The following is a 24,000-nucleotide window of genomic DNA, read 5'->3' on the forward strand; positions in this document are numbered from 1 at the left end:
GCAGGAGGGAGGAAGAGTCCCAGGCTGGAGCCCAGCACACCTTTCCTCCTCTGGGCACCTAGAGAAGAAGCGGCTGGTGCTGACAGCTCCAAGGGAAGGTTTAAAAGCCACAGAGCAACTGAGGGTGGGGCAAAAGGAGAGGAGGACCATGCCTATGCGTGGCCAGCAGACAGCCACAAAGACACCTGGCTAGCCTGCTCCTTGGCATGGCAAACACTCACTGAAGGCATACTTAATCCTCTCATTGACTGGGAGGGACACCTGCAGAAATCTGTGTGTGAGGAGAAACCACTTGGCTTGTGAAGGAGCAAGGAAAAAGAGCTAGTGGGAAAAAAATAACCAGCCAGAGAGAGAGCAAAAAGAATGTGAAATGCAGAGAAAGAAAAAAAGGGAGAGGAAAAAATGTTAGTAAAAGAAGGAAAGAAAGAAAGAAAGAAAAGCATGAAAGGTAGAGGGGGGAAAGAAAGCAAGAACATGCAAGCTAGATGTAACCCTTCTGCCCATCAGAGTTGGCAGCAACAAGGACCAGGTTCGGTATCTAGGGGTTCCATTTCAATAACAATGCAAAACTGGCTCGAGCCCCCACCCAGTGACCTGGGACAATTACATACCACCCCCTTGGGCGCGTCTAAGAGGCAATACTTCCACTCTTGCAAGTACAGATTCTGAGTGTAGAAAAAGACTTTTAATAAAGGGGGGAAGCAATGCAGCATTATATTGGGGAAACAGCACAAACAGGATTCATAACATAAACCACGAGCAAAAGACCCATCCCCAAGTAAGTTTTACAGTGTCATTTTCCCCTCAGGTTCTTAAGTCCAGCAACACAACAGTCACACCACCCACAGTTTCTGACCTTGGTCAGTGCAGTCCCCAGAGTTCAGAAGTTCATCTGCAGAGTTTACCTCCCAGCCTGGGTGGAAGTGGGGGGAGGTATGGGGGGCATCTTTACATGCTCCACTGCTCAGATTGATGGCTGATTGCCATGCTTCTCTGTGGGGTTCTGCTGCAGTCTTCACCAACAGCCACGCATCTCCACCTGCCGCCCTGCTATCTGCTCCTCTCCACCTGCCGCCCTGCTATCCGCTCCTCTCCGCTAGCTGCACCTCTCCACTATCCACACCTCTCTGCTAGCCATCCAGCTACCACTCACCAACTTGTCTTCAGCCCCCCCACCAGTTAAATCTGCTCTCTGATTTCAGCTCTTTCTTTAGTGATTTCAGCTCTCAGTGATTTCAGCTGTTAGTAAGGCGGGAGGAGGGGGCCACGCCTCAGTGCTGGCACACTCAGAACCACTAGCCCAAAGTAGGTCTAATGCTTAGACCGAGTTATCAGTGATTTCAGCTCTGCAGCACCTAACAAGACTCTAACTGAGTCAGAATTAGTTCTATTATTACACTGTGGAGAGAGGAGGTGTCAAAGTGGTGTTTGGGGTCTTCAGAAGGGGCCCACACTACCAGGTACACATACCTGTCCCAGCCTCTCTCAATTCACTGGGCTTTGGAACCCATGTCCTTTGCCTAGCGAATGCTACTTAGTTGAAGGTGCATCCCTCCATCATAAAATGCTAAGTACAGTTCTACTGTCCTGGATTCACATAACCAGGATGGCAACCCTTTATTACTCCTGCCCCAATAACAAAGAGACTGGGGATCCCACAGCAGCCAAAGTGACCATTTGGGCAAGCAGTCCCTGTGACGGGTTGGATCACAGTAACCCCCTTGGGAACTGCCAACTGAGGTGCCAAGACTACTTCTGCTCCTGCTTTCCCTGCCAGCCTGGCAATCCAGCACCCTGACTTGTTGAGCCAGACACGCCTGTCTGCTCCAACAAAGACCCAGGGTCTGAACCACATGCCCCAAAGCTGCAGACTTAACTGAAAGCAACTTACAGAAGTGTTCCTGTCTTTAACACTCAGATGCCCAACTTCCAATGGGGTCCAAACCCCAAATAAATCTGTTTTACCCTGTATAAAGCTTATACAGGGTAAACTCATAAATTGTTTGCCCTCTATAACACTGATAGAGAGGTATGCACAGCTGTTTGCCCCCCTGGGTATTAATACATACTCTGGCTTAATTAATAAGTAAAAAGTGATTATATTAAATACAGACCGTAGGATTTAAGTAGTTCCAAGTAATAACAGACAGAACAAAGTGAATTACCAAGTAAAATAAAATAAAACAAATCTAAGCCTAATACAGTAATAAAACTGAATACAGATAAAATCTCACCCTCAGAGATGTTTCAATACGTTTCTTTCACAGACTGGATGCCTTCCTAGTCTGGGCACAATTCTTTCCCCTGGTACAGCCCTTGTTCCAGCTCAGGTGGTAGCTAGGGGATTTCTCATGAGGGCTGCCCCTTTTCTCTGTTCCACCCACTTATATATATTTTACATAAGGCGGGAATCCTTTGTCCCTGTGGTTCCCACTCCCCCACCCCCTTCTCAATGGAAAAGCACCAGGTTAAAGATGGATTCCAGTTCAGGTGACATGATCACACGTCACTGTAAGACTTCATTACCCACTTGCCAGCACACATGCGTACAGGAAGACTCACAAGGAAAACAGAGCCATCAACAGACAATTGTCCTGGTTAATTAGAGCCATTAAGATTCCAAACCACCATTAATGGCCCATACTTTGCATAATTACAACAGGCCCTCAGAGTTATATTTCATATGTCTAGTTTCAGATATAAGAGGGTTACATTTATACAAATAGGATTCTCATAGACTTTAAGGTCAGAGGGGACCATTATGATCATCTAGTCTGACCTCCCGCATGATGCAGGCCACAAAGCCGTCCCAACCCTTTCCCTTGACTCTGCTGTTGAAGTCCCCAAATCCTGTGGTTTAGAGACTTCAAGTAGCAGAGAATCCTCCAGCTAGCGATCCCTGCCCCATGCTGCGGAGGAAGGCGAAAAACCTCCAGAGCCTCTGCCAATCTACCCTGGAGGAAAATTCCTTCCCGACCCCAAATATGGCAATCAGTAGAACCCCGAGCATGTAGGCAAGATTCTCTAGCCAGACCCTCATTGGCCATTGATACTATTTACCAGCGATGGCACGCTGTTCATTTGACTAAAATCATGTTATCCCATTAAACCATTCCCTCCATAAACTTGATGATCACAGGATGATCACACTCAGTAGATTATAAGCTTTGTAATGGTACCTTACAAGAGACCTTTTGCATGAAGCATATTTCAGTTACATTATATTCAAATCATCAGCATACTTTCATAAACTCATATACAGTGCAATGTCACAGTCCCATCATGCTAGGTGGGATGGGTGTGCCCATGCAAATAAGATCAGCCCCTGAAGTCCTTTTCCACAGCTCACCACCAGATGTCAGGGTAAAGCGCATGCTGACTCTGCTTACATAGAGAAGGAAAGGAACAAAAAAGAATGAATTAACCAACACGAGCGCTAGAGAAAGCTAAAATGGGCCAGTCAGAGAAAGAAGGACAGACTGACCTGTAAAGCAAGGTTGCAGCCCAGATTCTCCATGTTGGGAGCACAGGTCCCCCCCATTTCCATCCTGGCCTGAGATCCTTTCTGCCCTGCTTCGGGAGAGAGAGGAACTGAACACAACTCAGCAGGAGCCTAGTGTCAGTTGGAGCCGAGATGCCCACACCTGAAGGACCATCTCCAGAACCTACCTTGATGGTGCCATCCATCACCACTCCCACATGGAGCTCCCCACCTAGACCTCCATGGACAAGGCAAGATGGTAGGCTGACCAGATAGCAAGTATGAAAAATTGGGATGGGGTGGGGGGTAATAGGAGCCTATACAGTATAAGAAAAAGCTCCAAATATTGGGACTGTCCCTATAAAATTGGGACAGCTGGTCACCCTACTAGGTGGTGCAATGGCAAAGGGGGCTGGATGAGTGGGGCTCTGTGTGTGTGCATGTCTATGTGTGCATCTAATTTTGGGAAGTGAAGTCACAAACTGCCTGGGCTGGTTTCCTATTGGTGTGACCGATTTTTACAAAACTTTTTTTTCTCTTCATCTTCTTTTGGCGGTTGGGCTGGGTGGCTTTCTGTGCCGCCGTTGCTGAGGGCAGCAGCACAAGGGGCTCAGGGCAGAGAATCAGGGAGCCGGGAGGGGGAAGGATGCATGGGCGGGGGGGTCACAGGGATAAGAATCACATTTAGCCCTTGCACGGCAATAGTGGTGCACGCACTGCCATGCCTTCTAGTATCATGACTATTAATCTGTACAACAGCAGCACCTAAAGAGACGAGGGCGGAATCAAGGCCCCTGTTGTGCTGGGGGCTGCACAGTCACAGTGAGACACAGGCCATGCCCCAAAGAGTTTACAGTCTCCATACCCAAAAAGTGGGAGGAGAAACAGAGGCCCAGTGTGTCACAGCAGCATTGAGAATAGAACCCAGGAGTCCTGGCTCCTAAAAAGGGTGGGAGTGGGGTCTAGTGGTTAGAGGAAGGGAGACTGGCATCAGGACTCCTGGGTTCCATTCCCAGCTCTTGGGTTAGAATGGGATCCAGTACATTAGCACAGGTGGGGCTGGGAGCCAGGACTCCTCAGTTCTTTCCATACCATCCTTAAGCATCTCACACAGCAGGAGGGGACTGGGCAGGAAGTGGTGATGGGGTGAAAACTACCAAGAAATGCAAATACTTGAAGGAGCCTGTGCCAGGAACCGGGTGGTGCAGAAACCATGGCCCCTTTCCGACCTCTAACCCTCCTTTGGCTGGCACTGGATTGTGCCCCCTCTGACTCCAATCTGCCCCCTATGAGCCCTGGGGGGGCAGAGTGAGGCAGGAGGGCACAGGTGTGGGGTGCTGGGCTCCGATGCACCTGGAGGCAGCTCGTGTGGGATGTGGTGGGGCCTGTGGTTTCCGTTCTGCATTGCCTGGTGCTGGACCGTTGCACAATCCCCATCCATGCCCCAAGTGGGGGTGGGAGGCCAAGCAGATGACCCAGCATGAGGGGGGAGAGGATATGTGGTTGGGGAGAGGGAAGGCCTTGGGCTGCACTGGGGGGAGTGCAGAGCAGAGGTGACACCCCAAAAACCTGCAGCTAAGGGATGGCCAGGTGGGGTGGGTGGATAGAAGAGGCATCAAGCCTAAAATCTAAAAGGAAAGTGGAGTCTAGTGGTCAGAGCAGGGTGGGGGCTGGGCACCAGGCCCCCTAGGTTCTATCCCTGGCTCTGGGAGCGGAGTGGGGTCTAGAGGTTAGAGCAGGGGGACTGGGAGCGGCTGTTTATTCTAGTCTCCCTCTCTAGAGACCCCAGCCAGGGCATGTGATGGGGGGCGATCGGTAGAGCGAGGGGCCGGTTGGGGGCAATGAGACACAGTGCAGCAGGAGTGGCCCCACTCAGCTCAGCACAAGGGCACTGTTTACAAACCCAGAACTGCTAGATGCACACTGGCCCGCCCAGCCCTGCGCTGCCAGCATGCCCCTTCCCGCTGACCTCCCACCACAACTGCACAGCACCCTGCACACCATACCCCCTGCCCAGCTCCCCTACCCACAGATCCCCTACTGTCCAGCACCCCCTTCACAGTCCCACAATCACAGCTGTACAGTGCCCCATATTCCTGAGGGAATTCTGCATCAAATTCTGTGCATAATATTTTTAAATTCTGAATTTTTTTTTATAATAAATAAATGTGGAAGCTCCACCATGGCAGTGGGAAGCGCAGGCCACTGGCTGCATGGAGGTGGGAGAATACCCTGCAGCCTCCCCCAGCCCCCTAGGACAGGGACTTGGTAGTGAGGATAACCTGACCCTGACACAGCACAAGGGCCAGGCCTGTCATAGAATATGCTGGGGTCCTGCCCCTTTTGCACCAGGCTCACCAGATGTGGGCAGGGAGGCTCAGCCCGGCAGCAGGATCCAAGTGCAGAGGGACTTAGTGTGGGGGGATCCAGATGGGGGTTAGAGGGTTCTGTGAGGGCCAGTCTCGGTGAGGGAGCTCAGTGGGGGATCTGGATGCACAGGAAGGTGCAGGGGCAATAGGAGTCTGCAGGGGGGACCAAGTGAAAGTGGTTGGAGCTCAGCGGGGCAGGGGAGTCTGGGTGCAGGGGAGGTGGGGTTGTTGTACTTAAAGTACTGCACAGGATCTTTTCAGGGGGAATAAGGTAACCACCACATTTATTGATAATACACGCATCAATCAACACTGTATCATATGCATATGATCTATATTACATTCATGCACTCACATACACACACAAACACACTCCATCTTGTTGTTGTTACCAACTAGTTGCTCCCCTTAACTTCACTGGCTAGGTGAGTTAGATGGGGGAGGGGTGGAGCCAAGCTTCTGCTGATCCGGATCGATGCTCTGATGTTGACAAGACAAGACCCAGGGTCCTCTGCAAGACATCTCACATTTATAGCAACTTCCCTCTCATGTAAATCTATACCAGATTCAAAATCTGTGTCTGTGTCCGTTGGTCCTTTGTGCTGTTTCCTTCTGGGTGTTGTCCCAACACTGTTCAAAGAGGGTATTTCCAAAAGAAGGTGCTGTTCAAAGAGGGTGTTTCCAAAAGAAGGTGCTGTGCAAAGGGTGTTTCCAAAAGAAGGTGCTTGCTTCTAACCCACTCTCCCCCCAAGGCAATCAATATGTCTGCTCTTCTTTAGTGAGTCCACTTGACAAGTTTTATTGTCCTTGGGTCTGGCTTCCATCCCCTCTCCAACAGTTGCAGCTGTCTGGAGGTGCTTCCTTCCACGCCTTGCTCATTCACACCTCATTCATTCAACAGGGCAATTGATTAAGGGAGTGGTGGGGGAGAGATCTTATTCTACTCCTAGCAAAAGGACATTTTTCTTCTACTTTAACTATCCTTAGGGGCTATAACATTATACCAAGGCTTAACACAAAGTTTTCTATACGTTTTTCTACATAGGGATCTGATACAAAGTTCCTATATCAAAGGACTTGATACAAAGTTGTATGAAAATAGCTTAATACAGGGTTATATGAAGAGGCATAATACAAAGTCATATGGAAGTTAGAGATTATATATGGATAGGCTTAATACAAGGTTATTTAGAGAGGCATAATACAAAATTATATGAAAGTTATGTGAAGATGCTTATACAGTAGGGTTACCATTCGTCCGGATTTACCCGGACATGTCCTCCTTTTTGTGCTAAAAATAGCGTCCGGGGGGAATTTGTAAAGCACTCACAATGTCCGGGATTTCCCCCCGGCAGAGCAGAGCGAGCGGCTGGGAGGGCTGCAGGGAAGTCCCGGGCTGGACTCAGGAGCAGCTGTAGAGGAGCCGGATCCGCCCTGCATTCTGAGCTGGCAGCTCCCTTGCAGCCCAGTCCGGCAGCACTGTGCAGGGCCAGGGACCGGGTTTTGTTGTGCAGGGCCAGGGACCGGGTTTTGTTGTGCTGGGGAGCTCAGCCACGTGTCCGGCTCGGCTGCACAGAGCCCAACACCCTGTTCTGAGCAGCAGGGTAAGGAGGTCAGGGGGCAGGAAGGTTCTGGAGGTGGCAGTCAAGAAACGGGGGGGGGGGCTTTTTGGGGGGAGTGGAGAAAGTTTTGGGCAGTCAGGGTACAGGTAGGGGGTAGGGTCCTGGGGGGCAGTTGGGGGGGGTCTTAGGAGGGGGCAGTTAGGGGACAAGGAACAGGGAGTCTTAGGTAGGGGGTGGGGTTCTGGAGGGCAGTTAGGAGCAGGGGTCCCAGGAGGGGGCAGTCAGGGGACAAGGAGCAGGGGGGGAGTGTTTGGGAGTTCGGGGGGGGGCTGTCAGGTGGCAGGGGTGGGGAGATGGATCGGAGCAGTCAGGGGACAGGGAGCAGAGGGGTTTAGATGGGTCGGGAGTTCTGGGGGGGGCTGTCAGGGGGTGGGGAGTGGTTGGATGGGGCGTGGGAGTCCCAGGGGTCTGTCTGGGGGTGGGGGTGTGGATAAGGGTTGGGGCAGTCAGGGGACAAGAGGCAGGGAGGCTTAGATAGGGAGTGGAGTCCTGGGGGGCAGTTAGGGGCAGGAGTCCCAGGAGGGGGCAGTCAGGGGACAAGGAACGGGGGGAGGGTTGGGGGTTCTGGGGGGGCGGGAAGTGGGAGGGGCAGGGGCGGGGCTCCTCCCGTCCTCTTTTTTTCTTGATGAAATATGGTAACCCTATTATACAGAGATTTATGTACAGAGTTTATTTGGGTGGGGGTCTAGGTGTAGGTGGTTGGGGCTCAGTGGGGAGGGTGTCTAGGGGGGCTCATTGGGGTGGTACAGATGCAGGGGAGGTGGGGTTTGTCAGGGTGAGGGTTTGATGGGCCTGCTTAACAGAGGAGCCCCAGCTGCTGCCAAGGGGATCCGCATGCTGGGTCCTCGTTTCCCCTATCCCAGGGATCGGCAACCTTTGACACGCGGCCCACCAGGGTAAGCCCCCTGGCAGGCTGGGCCGGTTTGTTTACTTGCTGCATCCGCAGGTTTGGCCGATTGCGGCTCCCACTGGCTGCGGTTTGCTGCTCCAGGCCAATGGGGGCCGCGAGAAGCTGCGGCCAGCACATCCCTAGTCCTGCGCCGCTTTCTGCAGCCCCCCATTGGCCTGGAGTGGCCAGTGGGAGCCGCGATCAGCCAAACCTGCGGATGCGGCAGGTAAACAAACCAGCCCATCCTGCCTGGCGGGCCGTGTGCCAAAGGCTGCCGATCCCTCCCCTATCCCCTTCTCTTCCCCAGAGCCATAACAAGGAATTTTTGTACCCGAGGCAAGGGCCGGCTCCAGGCTCTTTGGGAATTCGGCGGCGGGTCCCTGAGTCCCTCTCGGAACACAGGAGAACTAAGAAGACCAAAAAGACATGAGAGGGCGAGAAAGATTGAGAAAGAACCTATGAAGACAGCACACAGTACAGGGACACGGCCTGGTTAAGGGATGTGGAGGCAATTGAAATGTGCTTAGGAGGATGGCGATGATGGATTGAAAAAATGTTGGATTCAGTGAAAGATGAGACCAAATGAGGGAAGCTGAATGGCAGCCCCACATAGGGTCATTGTGATCAAACTCCCCGGCACTTTGAACTGTGCTAGACACAGAGAAAAGGCAAAGAGAGGTCCACCCCCAAATGATCCTCTTCTGGGAGAAAACCCCCTTGATCATTACGATGTGGACCCTTTCTCCTCCCCCAGCTCTAGTTCTCATCCCTGCTCTTACCTTCCCCTTTGTTTTCTCAGAGACCTAGCCACACATTGCTGTGTTGTCCGCTATCCTGTTTAACCTTCCAAATCAGGTGGGCCAGGAGAACATTCCCAGGTGGTTCTCCCCTAGGTAGATAGCAGTGATGTCTGGTGTGTCCTCACGGGGAACTAGCTCCTAGCAGGTGTTGAGGAGCAAGAAAGTAACAGGGGTTTACCACTGTCCCTGGATGGGCTTGACACACCATCCTTTCAATTAACAACCAAACACCACAGAGACACATAGATACAAGGCTGCTGTTACCCAGGCTTTTGCCTAGCAGCCTGCGCACCTGCCTGCTAGCACTAGAGCTCGCAAGGCACAGGTCTGGATACTGGAGACTGGGTGATGGGGGCTGCTAGTGAAAAGTCAGCAGAGTGGTGCAGCAGCTGTGTGCTGGGCCCATAACCTAGAGGTTGATAGATCAAAACCATCCTCTGCTAGGGATTTACTTGTGGGTTTTTGCTCTGGGCCTTCAAGAGAGGCAGCGACTAGCAGAGCACCAAGAGCCTATGCCCTGAAGCAAGTGGTGGCTGAGGCAGCGGCCTTCCAGGGAGCTCTCTGGCTCCCTGGGCTGAAGGCAGGAGGCAGGCCTGCACTTGGAGAGGGCCTCCTGCCCTGCCCTGAGGTAGCAATGCTTCCTCGTCCCCTTTTCTCACCACACCGGCAGGTGGCTGCTGTGGGAGCACACAAGGGAGCCTTTCAGGATGATGCAGCTCTGTGTGGCTGTCAGATTTTACACTTGGATTAAGCCCAAGTCCCCAGCATGGCTTCTCAGAGATGGGCTTTTGCGGTGCGGCCCTCACACTCTTCCTGCCAGCAGGTGAACCCACTGTGTCCTTCGAGGCAGCAAAATGGGGACTTCACGGCTCCCAGCAGACCTTGCGGAGCCTATCAGGAGCATGCCTTCAGTGAAATCCCTGGGGGAGCATAAACCGCCCTCCTTTTGATTAACAGCTGAACTCACTGACCCAAGATACCACAGAGACACCTACCAGCACCCAGAGCCACTGTCCAGCACCCTGCATCGCTTCCAGCCAGTGCCACAGCTCGCAAGGCACTAGCCTGGAGCCAGGACCGCTAGCTGCTGCTTAGGAAAAGCCAGCAGAGTGACACAGTGGAAGCGTGCTGCGCCCATACTACATAGGTTGATTAATCAAAACCCTCTTCTGCTAGCACCGGGCTTCCTTCTTATACTGGGCCTTCAGCAATGGGGCAGCTTGCACAGCGCCAAGAGTCTGACCTGTGAGGCAGGAGGCAGCTGATGCCCACAGCCTGCTGGGAAGCTCCCAGAAGTTATTAAGGGACAGAGACTCCTAAATGCCCTTAGCTACAAGGGCTTGGGGTTCACAAGGCCAGTAAGGGGTTCACTATGTCTGTCTTATAACCCTGGTGTCAGGTTGCGGTGCAGCTTTGATCTAGAGCTCTGATCCCAACAACCAACCAGCAGCCCACAGCCTCACCCTGGGTCTGCCCCACCTGGTTACTCCTTACAGGCTGACCTTACCCCCCTTCCAGCCCCAGATTCACCCCCTAATCATCCTACTGCCACTCAGAGCCACAGACTAGGAGGTGCTGATGGAGGGAGGTGTGACTCTAGGTTTGGGTTCTTCTCTATAAAGATGGCTGGCAGAAAGGTGGTGCTCAGTTCTGTCAGTGACCTGCCCAGTTGCCTCGCTGCCAGGGGATGCAGACATTTCTGTAAGGTTCAGAAAGCGGGTATTTGGCTTCCAAGCTAGTGTGAGGAATGTGCAATTATGAGAGGGAATGTCCATCCCTCTACAAGTTACACTTCAGGGTCCCAGTGGCCTAATGGCTAAAGCATTGGCTTCCAAAGCCCAAGATTGTGGGTTCAAGTCCCATCTGGGGTGAAAAACTACTTTCTTCTTGTATACTGCAAGGAAACTTGTTCTTATTTTCACCAAGGAAGCTGGGAGATGTTTGAACACAAAGTATTGGGTCTTGGCAACAATCCCCCAGAAATTGTCATCTTCCACTTGACAAATGCTTTCTAAACCCGTCAGTAGCAAACAGTTAATACTAGTGTTTGTCTGAGAATAGAGTGAAGGGGATTGTTTACTCCGACACCTCAATGAGCGAAACAGACAGAAAGAGCAAAGCTGTTCTGAAGAGAATGGATCTGTCTGGAGATAAAGCAGACCCTGAGAATGCGCAATGGTGTGAAAAGAATAGATTAAATGTGTGTTAGCTGTTAGTTAGGTTGGTCTGGCAAATTTAAAGAAAATACCAATGCCCTTAGCATGATGCGGACACTGGTTCTTTCTGATATTTTACTGCGAGTTCATTGAGAAATATTTTTCTTAATTATGTTATGGAATATAGGGTGGGCTATGAAGGCACCATGCTTCCTGCTTTCGCCCTTCAAGACAACATGGCTACATGGCATGGGGCCAATGTGCACCTTCCAGTCAACTGCTAGAGAAGACAACAGCAACACAGACAGGGATGGCAGCAGGGCAGACTGGAGCTCCAGTAAGACGGTAGTAACAGGTCTCATCAACAAGGAGGTGGCCACCCCAGCATGCACAAGGCTAAGCCAGCAAGTGTGGTGTGTGCTGCAGCGTGCCCCTACTCACTTTTGCAATTGTGTTGCCCTGAGGACACTCATATGACTGGATAGTATCAGAACCCTGGATGGGCTCACAAAGCAGCTCAGCCTCTCTTGGCAGAGATTTGCCAGACCTGCAGGAAAGGGAGGGCATGCACTCAGTCCCTGTAATGGGGTTCACTCACCAGGGTGAGTGAAAGCCAGGGTGGCACCTCCTGCTCTTTGTCTCAGGAATTAGCTCACTCAGCTGGTGTTCCCTCTCCTGGTGGTGCCTTGTCCATCGTCATCTCTGCTTGCAGACCCACCTCAGTCCAAGTACTGCAGCATCCTCTTTATGACTCGGCCATCCAGCCATGCCATGATCTGTTCTCCTCCCTTCCAGGGTGATGGTGCACTGGGTTGGGAAATATCTCCCAATCCAGCCATTTCCCCAGTGGTGAGTGGCAGAGAACCAGGTCTGCAGTACTCTGGGTCCAAGCCCAGGGATCTTGTAGATAACAGCTTCTGCTTCCTCTCCTTAACTTCTTCCACCAGTGCCACTTCAATTCCCGGGGCCGCTTCCTCTCAGCCCCAGCACATTCTTCACCCTCTTCTCAGAGTGTCAAGCCTGCAAGTCTCAGCAACCAGCCAGGAGTTCTCTCTAGGTCCTCCTGGTCCCTGCTAACAACTGCCCTGCCAGAAGTGTTGTGACCCTACACCCCATGTTCTTCATAGAGGTATTCTTATGATATTAATATGGCATGACTAAGATGTGTTCTATGCAAGATGGGTCATGTGAGATATCATTGGAAAGGTTGGACTGTCCTTGAACTCGAACATTTAGGTTCACTAAGTCCAGAGTCAACATGGCTGTCCTTGGATTCAGGATTGCATGACCTAATGGCCTGAGTCAATATGGCACCGTGAAGTACAGGGCTGCATGGCCTAATGGCCAGAGTCAATATGGTCACCATTTGGTTCAGGGCTGCAAGGCCTAATAGCCAGATCTGGGAGCTTCTTCAAAAGGGGGGTAGCGGCTGGAGTAAGGGAAGTTGGGAACACTTGACGCCACCGGGTCCCAGCCCAAGGCCATCTCAGGTTGAGTGCATTTGCCACCTAGCCAGCCAGGATCCTACTGCACCATGCTGACCTTACACTGGTACGAGATACCACTCACTCTGCCTCCCTGGGCCACTTTCTACCTTGTTTCCTGAAGCTGTAGTCCAGGGATGGGCAAATTATGGCTCGTGAGCTGGATTTGGCCTGTCAGCCATTTTAATTCAGCCCTTGAGCACCCGCTAGGGTCTCCGGTGCTCCAGCTGGGAACCAGGGTCGGAGGCTGCTCCATGTGGCTCCCAGAAAGCGGCATGGCCCCCCTCTGGTGCTCCATCCAGGGAGCAGGGTCAGGGGCCACACCACGCGGCTCCTGGAAGCAGCGGCATGGCCCTCCCTCTGGCTCCTATGTGTAAGAGCAGCCAGCGGCCTCCGCTCTGTACACTGCTCCTGCCCCAAGCGCTGACCCTGCAGCTCCCATTAGCCAGGAACCGCAACCAAAGGGAGCTGCAGAGGCGGTGTCTGCAGATGAGGCAGCGTCCAGAGCCTCCTGGACACACCTCAACATAGGAGCCGGAGATGGGACATGCTGCTGCTTCTGGGAGCCACTTGAGGTAACTGCCACTCAATATCTGCACCCCCCGAGTCTCTCCCCATGCCCCAACCCCCTGCCCCAGCCCTGATCCCCCTCCTGCCCTCCAAACCCCTCGATCCCAGCCCAGAGTACCCTCCTACACCCCAAACTCCTCATCCCCAGCTCCACCCCAGAGCCCACACTCCCAGCCGCAGCCCACACCCTCCCTACCCTGCACCCAACTCCTCCACCCCAGCCCAGAGCCCCCTTCTGCAACCTGAATTCCTCATTTCTGGCCCCATCCCGAAGCCCACACCCCCAACCAGAGCCCTAACCCCCTCCTGAACCCCAACAACAATTTTGTGAGCATTCATGGCCTGCCATACAATTTCTATTCCCAGATATGGCCCTCAGGCCAAAAAGTTTACCCACTCCTGCTGTCGTCCATATATCGTCAGGGTCTCTGGGTTCTCTGGCACTGGCAGCTCCGTGGAACTTTGACTCTCACCAATTGACTGTAGTTAGCAGGTCTCCAGTCTGGTCCCTGAGATCTCTGGTTCTTGCAGTCAGGGGCTGTAGCAGCTCCTAGCCTGGAGCCTCCACCAAGCATGCTTCTTCCTCAGTGGCCAGCCCAGACTAAGCTGAGCTGTTAAGAATGTAAGAACATAAGAATGGCCATACTGGGTCAGACCAAAGATCTATCCAGCCCCGTATCCTGTCTGCCCACAGTGACCAATGCCAGGTGTCCCAGAGGGAGTGAACCTAACAGGTAATGATCAAGTGATCTCTCTCCTGCCATCCATCTCCACCCTCTGACAAACAGAAGCTAGGGACACCATTCCTTACCCCTCCTGGCTAATAGCCATTAATGGACTTAACCTCCATGAATTTAGCTAGTTCTCCTTTATACTAACACAGCACTTGGAACATGCCCAGCAAGGTCTGAGGGGTGGGACTTCCTCCAGTCATAGTGTGAAATTAACCCTTTCTTACCTTGTGCAGGGTATGCACACCCCATCATGGACTGTAATATTTGATCAGATAATTTGACCACTCCCATGCATCAGTTGATGTGCAGGAGGCATGGAGGCTTCTTCTGGGTCTCCTTTCTCCTGGCACTGGAAATGGAAATGGTTCTTTCATGTAAATGGTGGGCAAGAACTAGGACTTTCTGCAAGGGTCGTTAAGAGCCAGTCAGGCTGAATTATTTTTTTAAATTTAAGCAAAAATGTTTCAGCCTTTTCCAGAAAGGGTGTTAAGCTTGTTTTCCCATGGTACAATTTTTTTTACTACCATTAAAGCTACAGTGTCTCCATGCTTTAGAGCAGAGACGTGCCATTTTACAGGAGGTATCAGAGACTGATCTTTTGCTCCATCCCCAGAGAGTTCTATTGTAAGTAGTAGGATTTTATGTTTGTATTTTGTATGATTTAGAATGAAGGATAAAGAATAATAAGATAATAATGTAGCATGTATTAATTGTATTGATGTATGATTTGATCATATCCTGCTAGCTACCCTTTTTGAATAGCAGAAAGGATTGTCCTAATGGGTTATTTAGTAAAGAGGCATGAGCCGTAATCTGTGTCTGGGCTGATTTCAAGGCAATAACAGATGTTTTAGGTCACGACTTTGTTGTAGGTTTAGCATTTTAAAATAAGTAAAAGAATGCCATCATTTATTTTGCATTGCAATTTGATGTTCCTGTTCAAAATGTTCTGTGTATTATTAATTCTGTTTTGTGTGTGAATGAGGAACATATGTGTTAAAAGATAAGTGTGAAGGTCATCGCTGAACCAGATGTACAAGGTAGGAACCGGAGACAGATGCAAGGGTGCCAGGAGGCTGCAACCCGCCCCCATTGAAATGTCAGAGGAGGGCAGATTTACAGCTCTAAAGATGAGACAGGAACCTATCAATGGGGACAAGATAGCAGTGATCAAAACAGCATGGGATAACTCCCTGAGAGATTTGATGAAAAAACAAGATAAAGAATGAGAAGGACAATTTAAGAAAACAAGAACTTGTCAAACAACAATTGATTACATCATGATGATGCAAAACTCATTGGGCCCAATGAAGGAAAATCACTATATAAGCAGGGTGCCTTGCCATGAAACTTTGGGTTCATCCTGCCAAGACTATCCCCGAGCATCACGTCGCGACTGACAGAACTCGGCTCCTACCTACCCGTGATCAACCTAACTGGCCACTAGATTGATCCGGACTCTGTACTGGTAACTATAACATTGACTGGCGGTGTGTGTGGTGTGATTGAATGCATATGCTAATTGTTGTATCTTCAATAAACAGGGTATATTGTCTTTTCCCCTGAAAAAGATCCCGTGTGCTTCTTATAAGCATAACATTTTTTGGTGGAGAATTGCAAAAGAGGGAAGACATGCACTGTGATTGTTGAACATACTGCTAAATATTGCTAAAAAGTATACCATACATATAAAGTGATCGATCATTCAGATGTGCACAGCCCCGGTCGTAGAAGTGCCGGACAATAGGGGGAGGATTAGAGTCCTCGCTCCAACCTGTCTGTCAGGGAAAACTATACAGATAAGATATATCCAAACTGTCTAGGTATATATACCCTGGTCATAGAGGTGCCAGGCCATAAGGGGGAGAATTAGAGTCCTCGCTCCTACCTGTCTGTTGGGGGGAAATTGCATAGGTGAATATACCCTCAGTGCTCAGTCGTAGCAGGATCAAGCCCAAAAGGTAGGGGGCTTCGCATTCCCTCCTCCTGCTCTGACAGGCAGAGGTCTTTGGGTTTTTTTAGTGGGTATAGACTTTTGTGTTTTGTAAGTCCTAGCATGAGCGTTTGCAGGGAAGACTTATAAAGGTAAAAGAGATTCATAAAGAAATATGTTCAGGCGGTATTTTCTATGAGGCCCAACTCTGAAGAATACAGAAGTGTGGGCAAATAGTAGTAGCACCTGTGTAAAAATGTTTAAAAGGAAGAAATCCAAAGACAATACTTTGTTCAAGAGATTGCTCTTTTTAAACAGATCTTGTTCTGTTAAACCAAACTCTGAAGGATATAGGAGTTTGGGCAGTGTAGTATATTTTGGAAGTGATATTGTGGTAATTTCACAATTTTGAGATAAATGTTTAAGGAAAGGGACCAGGAGGGGCGGAGGCTAGTTGAGGAGCCCACCCTCCTTGCTAAATTGGTAGTGGAACAAAGCCTGCGTCCATGAAAAGGGATGGTTCAGTGAGGAAAGCAGGATCAGACCCAGACTGTAGGGAGAGACTTTGGCAAACCAGTAAAGTGCCTAAAACCACTATGGCTTATTGTTAAAAAGCAACCTAGTCAGCAAGCTGTAAATTGGCCATTCAGCAAACTCAGCTTGACCAAGGCAGGAAGGGAGGGGTTTTGGGGGTACCACGGAAGTTGCAGCTTGACCCCGCATCCTTCCTGATAAGAATTGTGTTGAAGTTGCTGATACATGCATTTTAAAATAGCAGGAATGTCTATTGGGGGCTCAGAGCTGCAGACTCTGGAAAAACCCACACCTGGTTAATCAATAATCAGAAGGAACCTCTTGCTTGAAACTGCTTACTTAACAAGGTTTCTTTAAGGGACATGTCATTCTATTACTAGTGTATAAATAAGGGGGAAAAGTTTGAGATAGTTGGACTTGTTTGGGGACTTTTTTGGACTCTCCCTCTGGATACATCTTGCGGTCCCCACTGGGGGATGGAAGATTTGGCCACCGGAAGCTTGCCACTGTGTCACTTGAAAACCACACTCAGCTTTGGTAATTATCAAGGGTTGGGAGTGTTTTACTAATCTTGTTGCAGACGTGTGTAAGTGCTTGAGACTAGTAAAGTTTAGCTTTAAGTGAAAGCACTCTTGTGTTGTCCTGTTTGTGCCAGCCATCGATCGGTCGGACAGCCGTCTCCCCTGATTTATTTCCTGACACCTCCTCGCACAGAGTAAAGTTACCAAGAGCTTTGGGTTGAAAGAACCCCGGGTAACACAAACAAGCAGGCAGGCAACAGATAAAAAAGAAAATTGGAAAACAGGTTGGAAGCCCTGAGGGCACAGTGGCAGGAGTAAGGGAAGCAGTGAGTACAAGCATGGGAACTCAGATCCCTGGAACAATACTTGGAATGGTGAAATCTGAGTTGATGAAGGTGTCATTTGGGGAGATAAGCAAATGATTTTAGGAAAGAGAGTGAGAAGTTAACTCTTCAGAGGCTGGAGGGAATTAAGCAGTTGAATATTGTAAAAATGTTAAAAAGGAAAAGTTATAGAAAGAGAATTATTGGTTTATTTGCAGCCATTCAGAAGGAAAAATGGGCCCTTTTCCAAAGGAATGTCTGTAAATAAGCCAGGCAAAGAGACAATCTGATTGAAATCATTTGACTATGAACAATTTAGTCAAATTCCCTAAAAGAATAAGGGGTTTCTATTGGAACTTATCTGCCCCCAAATGTATACAAATGTACTTTACGTACAGCTGTGTAAAAATTAAAGCAGTGTAAGGGATGTTAAGAAAAAAGAATATGTGTGTATAAATATATTGTGTAAATATGTGGAGTGTTTAGGACCTAAACCAACACTCCTGGTTTGTAAAACTCTTGTTTTATAGGTTTAAGATGAATTAGTTTTGTTTTTCAATGTAACCCTTCTGCCCATCTAAGTTGGCAGCAACAAGGGCCGGGTTCTGTATCTAGGGGTTCCATTTCAATAACGCAATACAAAACCGGCTCGAGCCCCCACCCAGTGACCTGGGACAATTACATACCACCCCCTGGGTGCCTCTAAGAGGCAATACTTCCCCTCTCGCAAGCATGGAGTCTGAGTGTAACAGAAAATGTTTAATAACATGAGGTAACACAAACAGGATTCATAACAAACCATGGGTAAAAAAAAACCCACCCCAGCAAATTGGGCTGTGTCCTTTCCCTTTGGTTCATGAATCCAGCAACCCAAAAATCACCCAGAGTCCCCAAAGTCCAACACCCCCAAAGTCTCTTGGGTCCAGCAACCACCCAAAGTCCCAAAAGTCCAACAGACCCCAAAGTCTCTGTCCCTGGTCAGTGTAGCCCCAGAGTAAAAGGGGGGGCACGCAGGGTGTTAAGGGGCACCTTACGTGATCCGAGGCCGGCTGGTTGTCTTTCCGTGGGGTTCCACCACAGCCTTCACCATGAGCCAGTCCAATTCCTGCCATCCCACAAACTGCTCCGCTCACCAACCTGTGAGCCACTCCAGCCATCCCTGCAAACAGCTCTGCTCGCTGTTCCTTGGGCCGCTCCAAGCAGCCCTGAAAGGCTCCATGTTGCTCCTCCAGTTGTCCCCACAAATTGCTCCACCAGCTGCTTAGCAATATAGCTTCAGGCTCCCTCACTAGTTAACACAGCACTCAGTGATCTCAGCTCTTAATAACTTTAGCTCTTTTGTGATTTCAACTCTTAGCAATTTCAGCTCATAGTAGGGGAGCCCCAGTGCTAGTGCACCATGGGCCCAAAATGAATTCAGCTTAGCAGCCTGTAACTAGACTCCTAATGGAATCAAAGTTAGCTCTGACATTCAACACTGGAGAGAGGAGTTAGTGCAATTGGTGTTTCAAACCCTCAGAGCAGGCCCATACCATCGGGTACAAATACCTATCCCCATCCTCTCTCAATTCACTGGGTTTTGTAAACTATGCCCCATGTCAAGCAAGTGCTACTTAGGTAATGGTGAAGGACTCACTCAGTCCTTCTGTCATACAACAGTTCCACTGGCCTTGATTCACAGAATCAGGGTAACAAAACTTTATTCTTCCTGCCCCAATAACAGAGAAAACTGGGGATCCCACACCAGCCAAAGTAACCACTTTGAGTTGCTGTTGTTTCATGCCAGGCGAGTGGGTGTGCCTATGCAAACAAGATCAGCCCCTGGAGTTCTTTTCCACACTCGCCATAATTCACCACCAGATGTCAGGGTAGAGCTCATCCTGACTCTGCTTACATAAATAATACCACTAAAATCCATTTGAATCTTTCATTCAAAGTTGCAAAACTGAGAAACACTTTTTGCCAGACACAGGTAACTGGTGTTTGTTGTTTGGCTTTGGGATTTAGCATTTAACCCTTAAGGTACCTTAATGCTTTATAAGTTCAATATCTTTTTAAAAGACCAAAGTCATGGCTGCAGCAGGGTAGTCAAACCCAGGAGAATGGGAAGAGATTCTGGATTTGTTTGTTTTTGGTAACAAAATAGCAGATAAAAGCTGTAGTAAAAGAATAAGAAATTAAAAAAAATACTGCCCCTCTGGAGCAACAGCAGGGATGAGGTGCACAAAACAAAAAGAAGCAACATTGGGAACACCGAGCATTAAGGTGGCTCTGAGTAATCAGACTGTCACTTTGATAAGGGTACATGAAAATTCTGTGAGCACAAAAGAAACAGTTACAAAAAGATAAAACCACCCTCCAGTATAGGGTTAATCAGGCCATCGAACACAAGAACAACAAAATTCAGAAACAACGGCCCACAAAGGCAGCCTTGTGGGAAACAGGGGACCAAGTCATGTACCTTAAAAGGGGAAAAAGGGGGCCACTAACTGGAATAAAAATGGATAGGCCCTTACTCCAGAGTGGTCTGCCTTAGTCCATTAGTATACCGCATTGAAAAAGATGGAAAACTGAAATGGGTACATGTTTCACAAATTCAATTGTTTACATAAATAATGATGTTTGAATTCTTTGCAGAAAAGGACATCCCAGAACCTGAGCATGAGGCGCTGCTTAACCACCACAATTTTAATCCACAGAAAATGAAACTCCAGTGTAAGATCTGGCTTTACCTGCTTCTGGGAACTTTTAGTGCCCAGATAATTAGCGCAATCATGGGAGAAGTTGGATTTGGAGCAGGAATTATGAATACTGTAGACCTGGAGGTAATTAACAATAAGTTAAATTTCTTCTCACAACTACAAGATAGTCTCATTCACAAGCAGGCAGATAATACTGTGGACTTGGTACAAATAGGTCTGGGAAATTTAAAAGCAACATGGAATATGTGGCAGTGGCTAAACACCACCTCTTGGCTGCTGTATAAAAAACAAATAGAATTAGGGAATAAAACTGTCTTGGCCATAGGATATACTGAGATGCAAATTCTTAGTTTAGCATCACTAGAACACGAAATGTTTGGGGTAATAGCTGGGAATGTTTGGGTATTAATGCACTTTTAAAAACAACAGAAGAGGTACTTGTTTGACACCTACAAATATGAACGGATGCAATATGTTTCCAGCATGGTTAAGCCTGATCTATTATTAGGTGAAATTATTGTTAAAATTGCTCACCAACAGTCTGTGAAGACAGAGATATGAAAAGTGAGCCCACTTCCAAAATTGACCATGGGATCCTTTTGGCTACCCCAGGTTATGGGTCAGTGGGCTGGGAAAGAAGAGAAATTTTTGGATACCTGAGGGTGTACGAAATGGAGCCCTCAGAAATGGGTGTGCTTGTCCCTACCCATACAGCAGAGATATGTCATTGGGAACATGTGTGTGGGATGAACTAAGAAATGTGACACGTGTTTTGTACAATGGACAATGTGTATGTGTTACAGCCTGGGAAACAATATTTTGGGAGTGTCAGGAAGGAGTTAAAATTCAACCAGCAGAAAAGACAGAAACGGCTGAGAAGCAAGGACATAGTTTCTGTCAATACATGATAACTTAGCTCAGCTTATCGGTAAGAAAGAACAACGCTAACCCTCCCTTCACAACCCACCGGATGTCTATAAGCACTCATTCTTCCTCCCACCCCCACCCCCACCTCACCTCACCTCCTTCCCCTTTATGGTAGCCATAAATGTTTGATGCAAGTAGGATGACCTCTATATGTACATACTGTTCTTATTTTTATCTTTGTTCAGGGTTCTCTGTGACTTGTAACAATGTCTGTCTCTGTATGTACAGATCAATGCAAATGAATTGATAAAAGAATGTATATAACTGGCCACTATAGCACCATATTTTTGAAGCTGTTTGTTAGTCTTTCTGGTACCGTGAATAAACCCCCTTCAGTATTGTCTGTGCTTGCCTGATTCTTGGGGAAAAGAATCTTTTTGCCTAACAGGAAGATGTAAGTATTAGCCAACCCCCAGGGGATGAATATAGATGTAATGCCTGTGTATTATATACTAGCAATCACACATACTATTTTTTACCAAAGATAGAAGACACACAGAGCACTATAACCACCATCCTGGTTAATTTCTCTGTTACCCTTGGCCTGGATTGGCACAATCTAACTGATCACTTGTCAGAAACAAAGCTGACTCAGTTTTTACAGGTTTCAGAGTGGTAGCTGTGTTAGTCTGTATCAGCAAAAACAATGAGGAGTCCTTGTGGCACCTTAGAGACTAACACATTTATTTGGGCATAAGCTTTCGTGGGCTAGAACCCACTTCAACAGATGCATGGAGTGGAAAATACAGGAGCAGGTATAAATACATGAAAGGATTCCTTACCAAATGTGAGGTCAGTGTAATGAGATAAATCAATTAACAGCAAGATACCAATGGAGGAAATATAACTTTTGAAGTGGTAATGAGAGTGGTCCATTACAGACAGTTGACAAGAAGGTCTGAGTAACATTAGGGAGAAATTAGTATTGGGGAAATTAGGTTTAGGTTATTTATAATTTTTTTATTTATCATTTTATTTATCACTATCCAACCACTCCCAGTCTTTATTCAAGCCTAATCTGATGGTATCCAGTTTGCAAATTAATTCCAGTTCTGCAGCTTCCCATTAGAGTTTCTTTTTGAATTTTTTTGTTGAAGAATTCCCACTTTTAGTTCTGTTATTGAGGGACCAGAGAGATTGAAGTGTTGTCCTACTGGTTTTTGAATGTTCTGATTCCTGATGTTTTATACAATTTTTTTTATTCCCATTTATTCTTTTGAGTAGAGACTGTCCAGTTTGACCAGTGTACATGGAAGAGGGGCATTGCTGGCACATGATGGCATATATAACATTATATCTTACCAATGTCCTGGCTTATGCAGATGACCTGGTCCTGACCGCGGACGACCCAGAGAGCCTCCAAGGTATGCTAGATGCCACCAGTTGAGTTGCTAACTGGATGGGGTGCTGCTTCAATGCGAAGCAGTGTGCAACTCTCCAAATTGATGGCAGCAAAAGGGACTCAGTGCAGGCAACAGGGTTCCAGATCCAGGGTGAGCCTGTCATCCCCCTGGCAGAGGGGCAGGCATACCAGCACCTGGGCACGCCGATGGGTTTCTGTGTCTGGAAGACACCCGAGGACACCATCCAGGACATCTTGCAGGATGCCACCAAGATTGACACCTCCATGCTGGCAGAAGATAAACACCCTGAACACCTTACTGATCCCCTGCATCTCATTTATCCTAAGGGGATCCACTGTGGTGAAGGTGCCCCTTAACAAGGCAGACAAGATTGTCTGGCAGCTGGTGAAGAAGTGGCTGTTCCTTCCCCAGAGAGCCAGCAATGATCTGGTCTACATCACCCACAGGCACAGTGGTGCCAACATCCCCTTCATGGGTGACTTGTATGACGTCGCGATGATCACTCATGCCTTCCTCCTGCTGACGTGTCCCAATGCCATAGTAAGGAATATCACAGCGAATGCCCTGCGTGACAGAGAAGCGGATTGGCAGAGCCCCCTCCAACCAAGACATCGCCACCTTCCTGAGCATCTCCCTGGATGGTGAATTCGGACAGGACGGGCGTGACAGTGCTTCACTGTGGTCCTGCACTCGCAATGCCATGCTTTGCCTGGGGAAGAGCATTGTCTGCCGCTGGGAGTGGTGCAAGGAGCACCAGGAGCTGGGAGTCCTGGTGCTGCAGTTCAGGTCCGACGACAACACAATCGTCAACCCAAGCGCCAGGGGCTTGCTGGAGAGGACCCTGAAGGCTGCCGTCTATTTCCTGTATGTGGAAACCCTGAAGCATAAACCGGACCAGGGTAAAGCCTTCGAGTTGACCAGCAAGTGGGACGCCAGCAACCACTTCCTCACCGGTGGCAGCTTCACCCATTTCACCAACTGGCGGTTCATCCACCATGCCCGGCTCAACTGCATCCCGCTCAACAGAGCCGTCCGCCACGGGAACCAAGACAAGCGTTGCAGAAAGTGCGGCTACTCCAATGAGACCCTGCCCCACATCCTGTGCAGCTGCAAACCCCACTCCAGAGCCTGGCAGCTGCACCACAACTCCATCCAGAACAGCCTGGTGAAAGCCATCGCACCACGCCTGAGGGAGATCTCCGTGAACTGCACCATCCCCAGCTGCAATCTGATGTCATCGTCACCAACAAGGCCCAGAAAAAGATCATCCGTGTCGATGTCATGGTCTCCTTTGAGAACAGGACCCCGGCCTTTCATGAAGCACGAGCTCATAAGCTGGAAAAGTTTGCCCCCCTGCCCCCTGGCCAACACCCTGAGAGTGAAGGGCTACGAGGTGCAGATGGATGCCCTGATCATTGGAGCCCTGGGTGCCTGAGACCCCTGTAAAGAGCGTGTGCTGCAGACCTGGGGGATCGGTCAATGCTCTGCCTGGCTCATGCAGACACCATCCGATGTCCAGGGACATCTACATCGAACACGTCATCGGCCACTGACAGTACCAGGAGGCGTGAGCCAGAGTGACATCGTTCTT

General features: G+C 49.1%; 1 protein-coding gene across 1 annotated transcript in view; it reads left to right on the top strand.

The window, feature by feature from the left end:
* The window catches only part of LOC128823378 (uncharacterized), a 29,569-nt gene extending 5,725 nt beyond the window's left edge, over window positions 1-23,844 (top strand). Inside the window, exons 2-4 of the mRNA XM_054005624.1 lie at window positions 20,054-20,241; window positions 20,922-21,046; window positions 22,368-23,844. Of these exons, the coding sequence (XP_053861599.1) occupies window positions 22,969-23,844 (876 nt within the window). The 5' untranslated portion in view covers window positions 20,054-20,241; window positions 20,922-21,046; window positions 22,368-22,968. The remainder of the gene's footprint in view (window positions 1-20,053; window positions 20,242-20,921; window positions 21,047-22,367) is intronic.
* Window positions 23,845-24,000: the final 156 nt, after the last annotated feature.

This window comes from Malaclemys terrapin, chromosome 15 (genome assembly GCF_027887155.1).
Source record: "Malaclemys terrapin pileata isolate rMalTer1 chromosome 15, rMalTer1.hap1, whole genome shotgun sequence".
NCBI classification, from domain to species: Eukaryota; Metazoa; Chordata; order Testudines; family Emydidae; genus Malaclemys; species Malaclemys terrapin.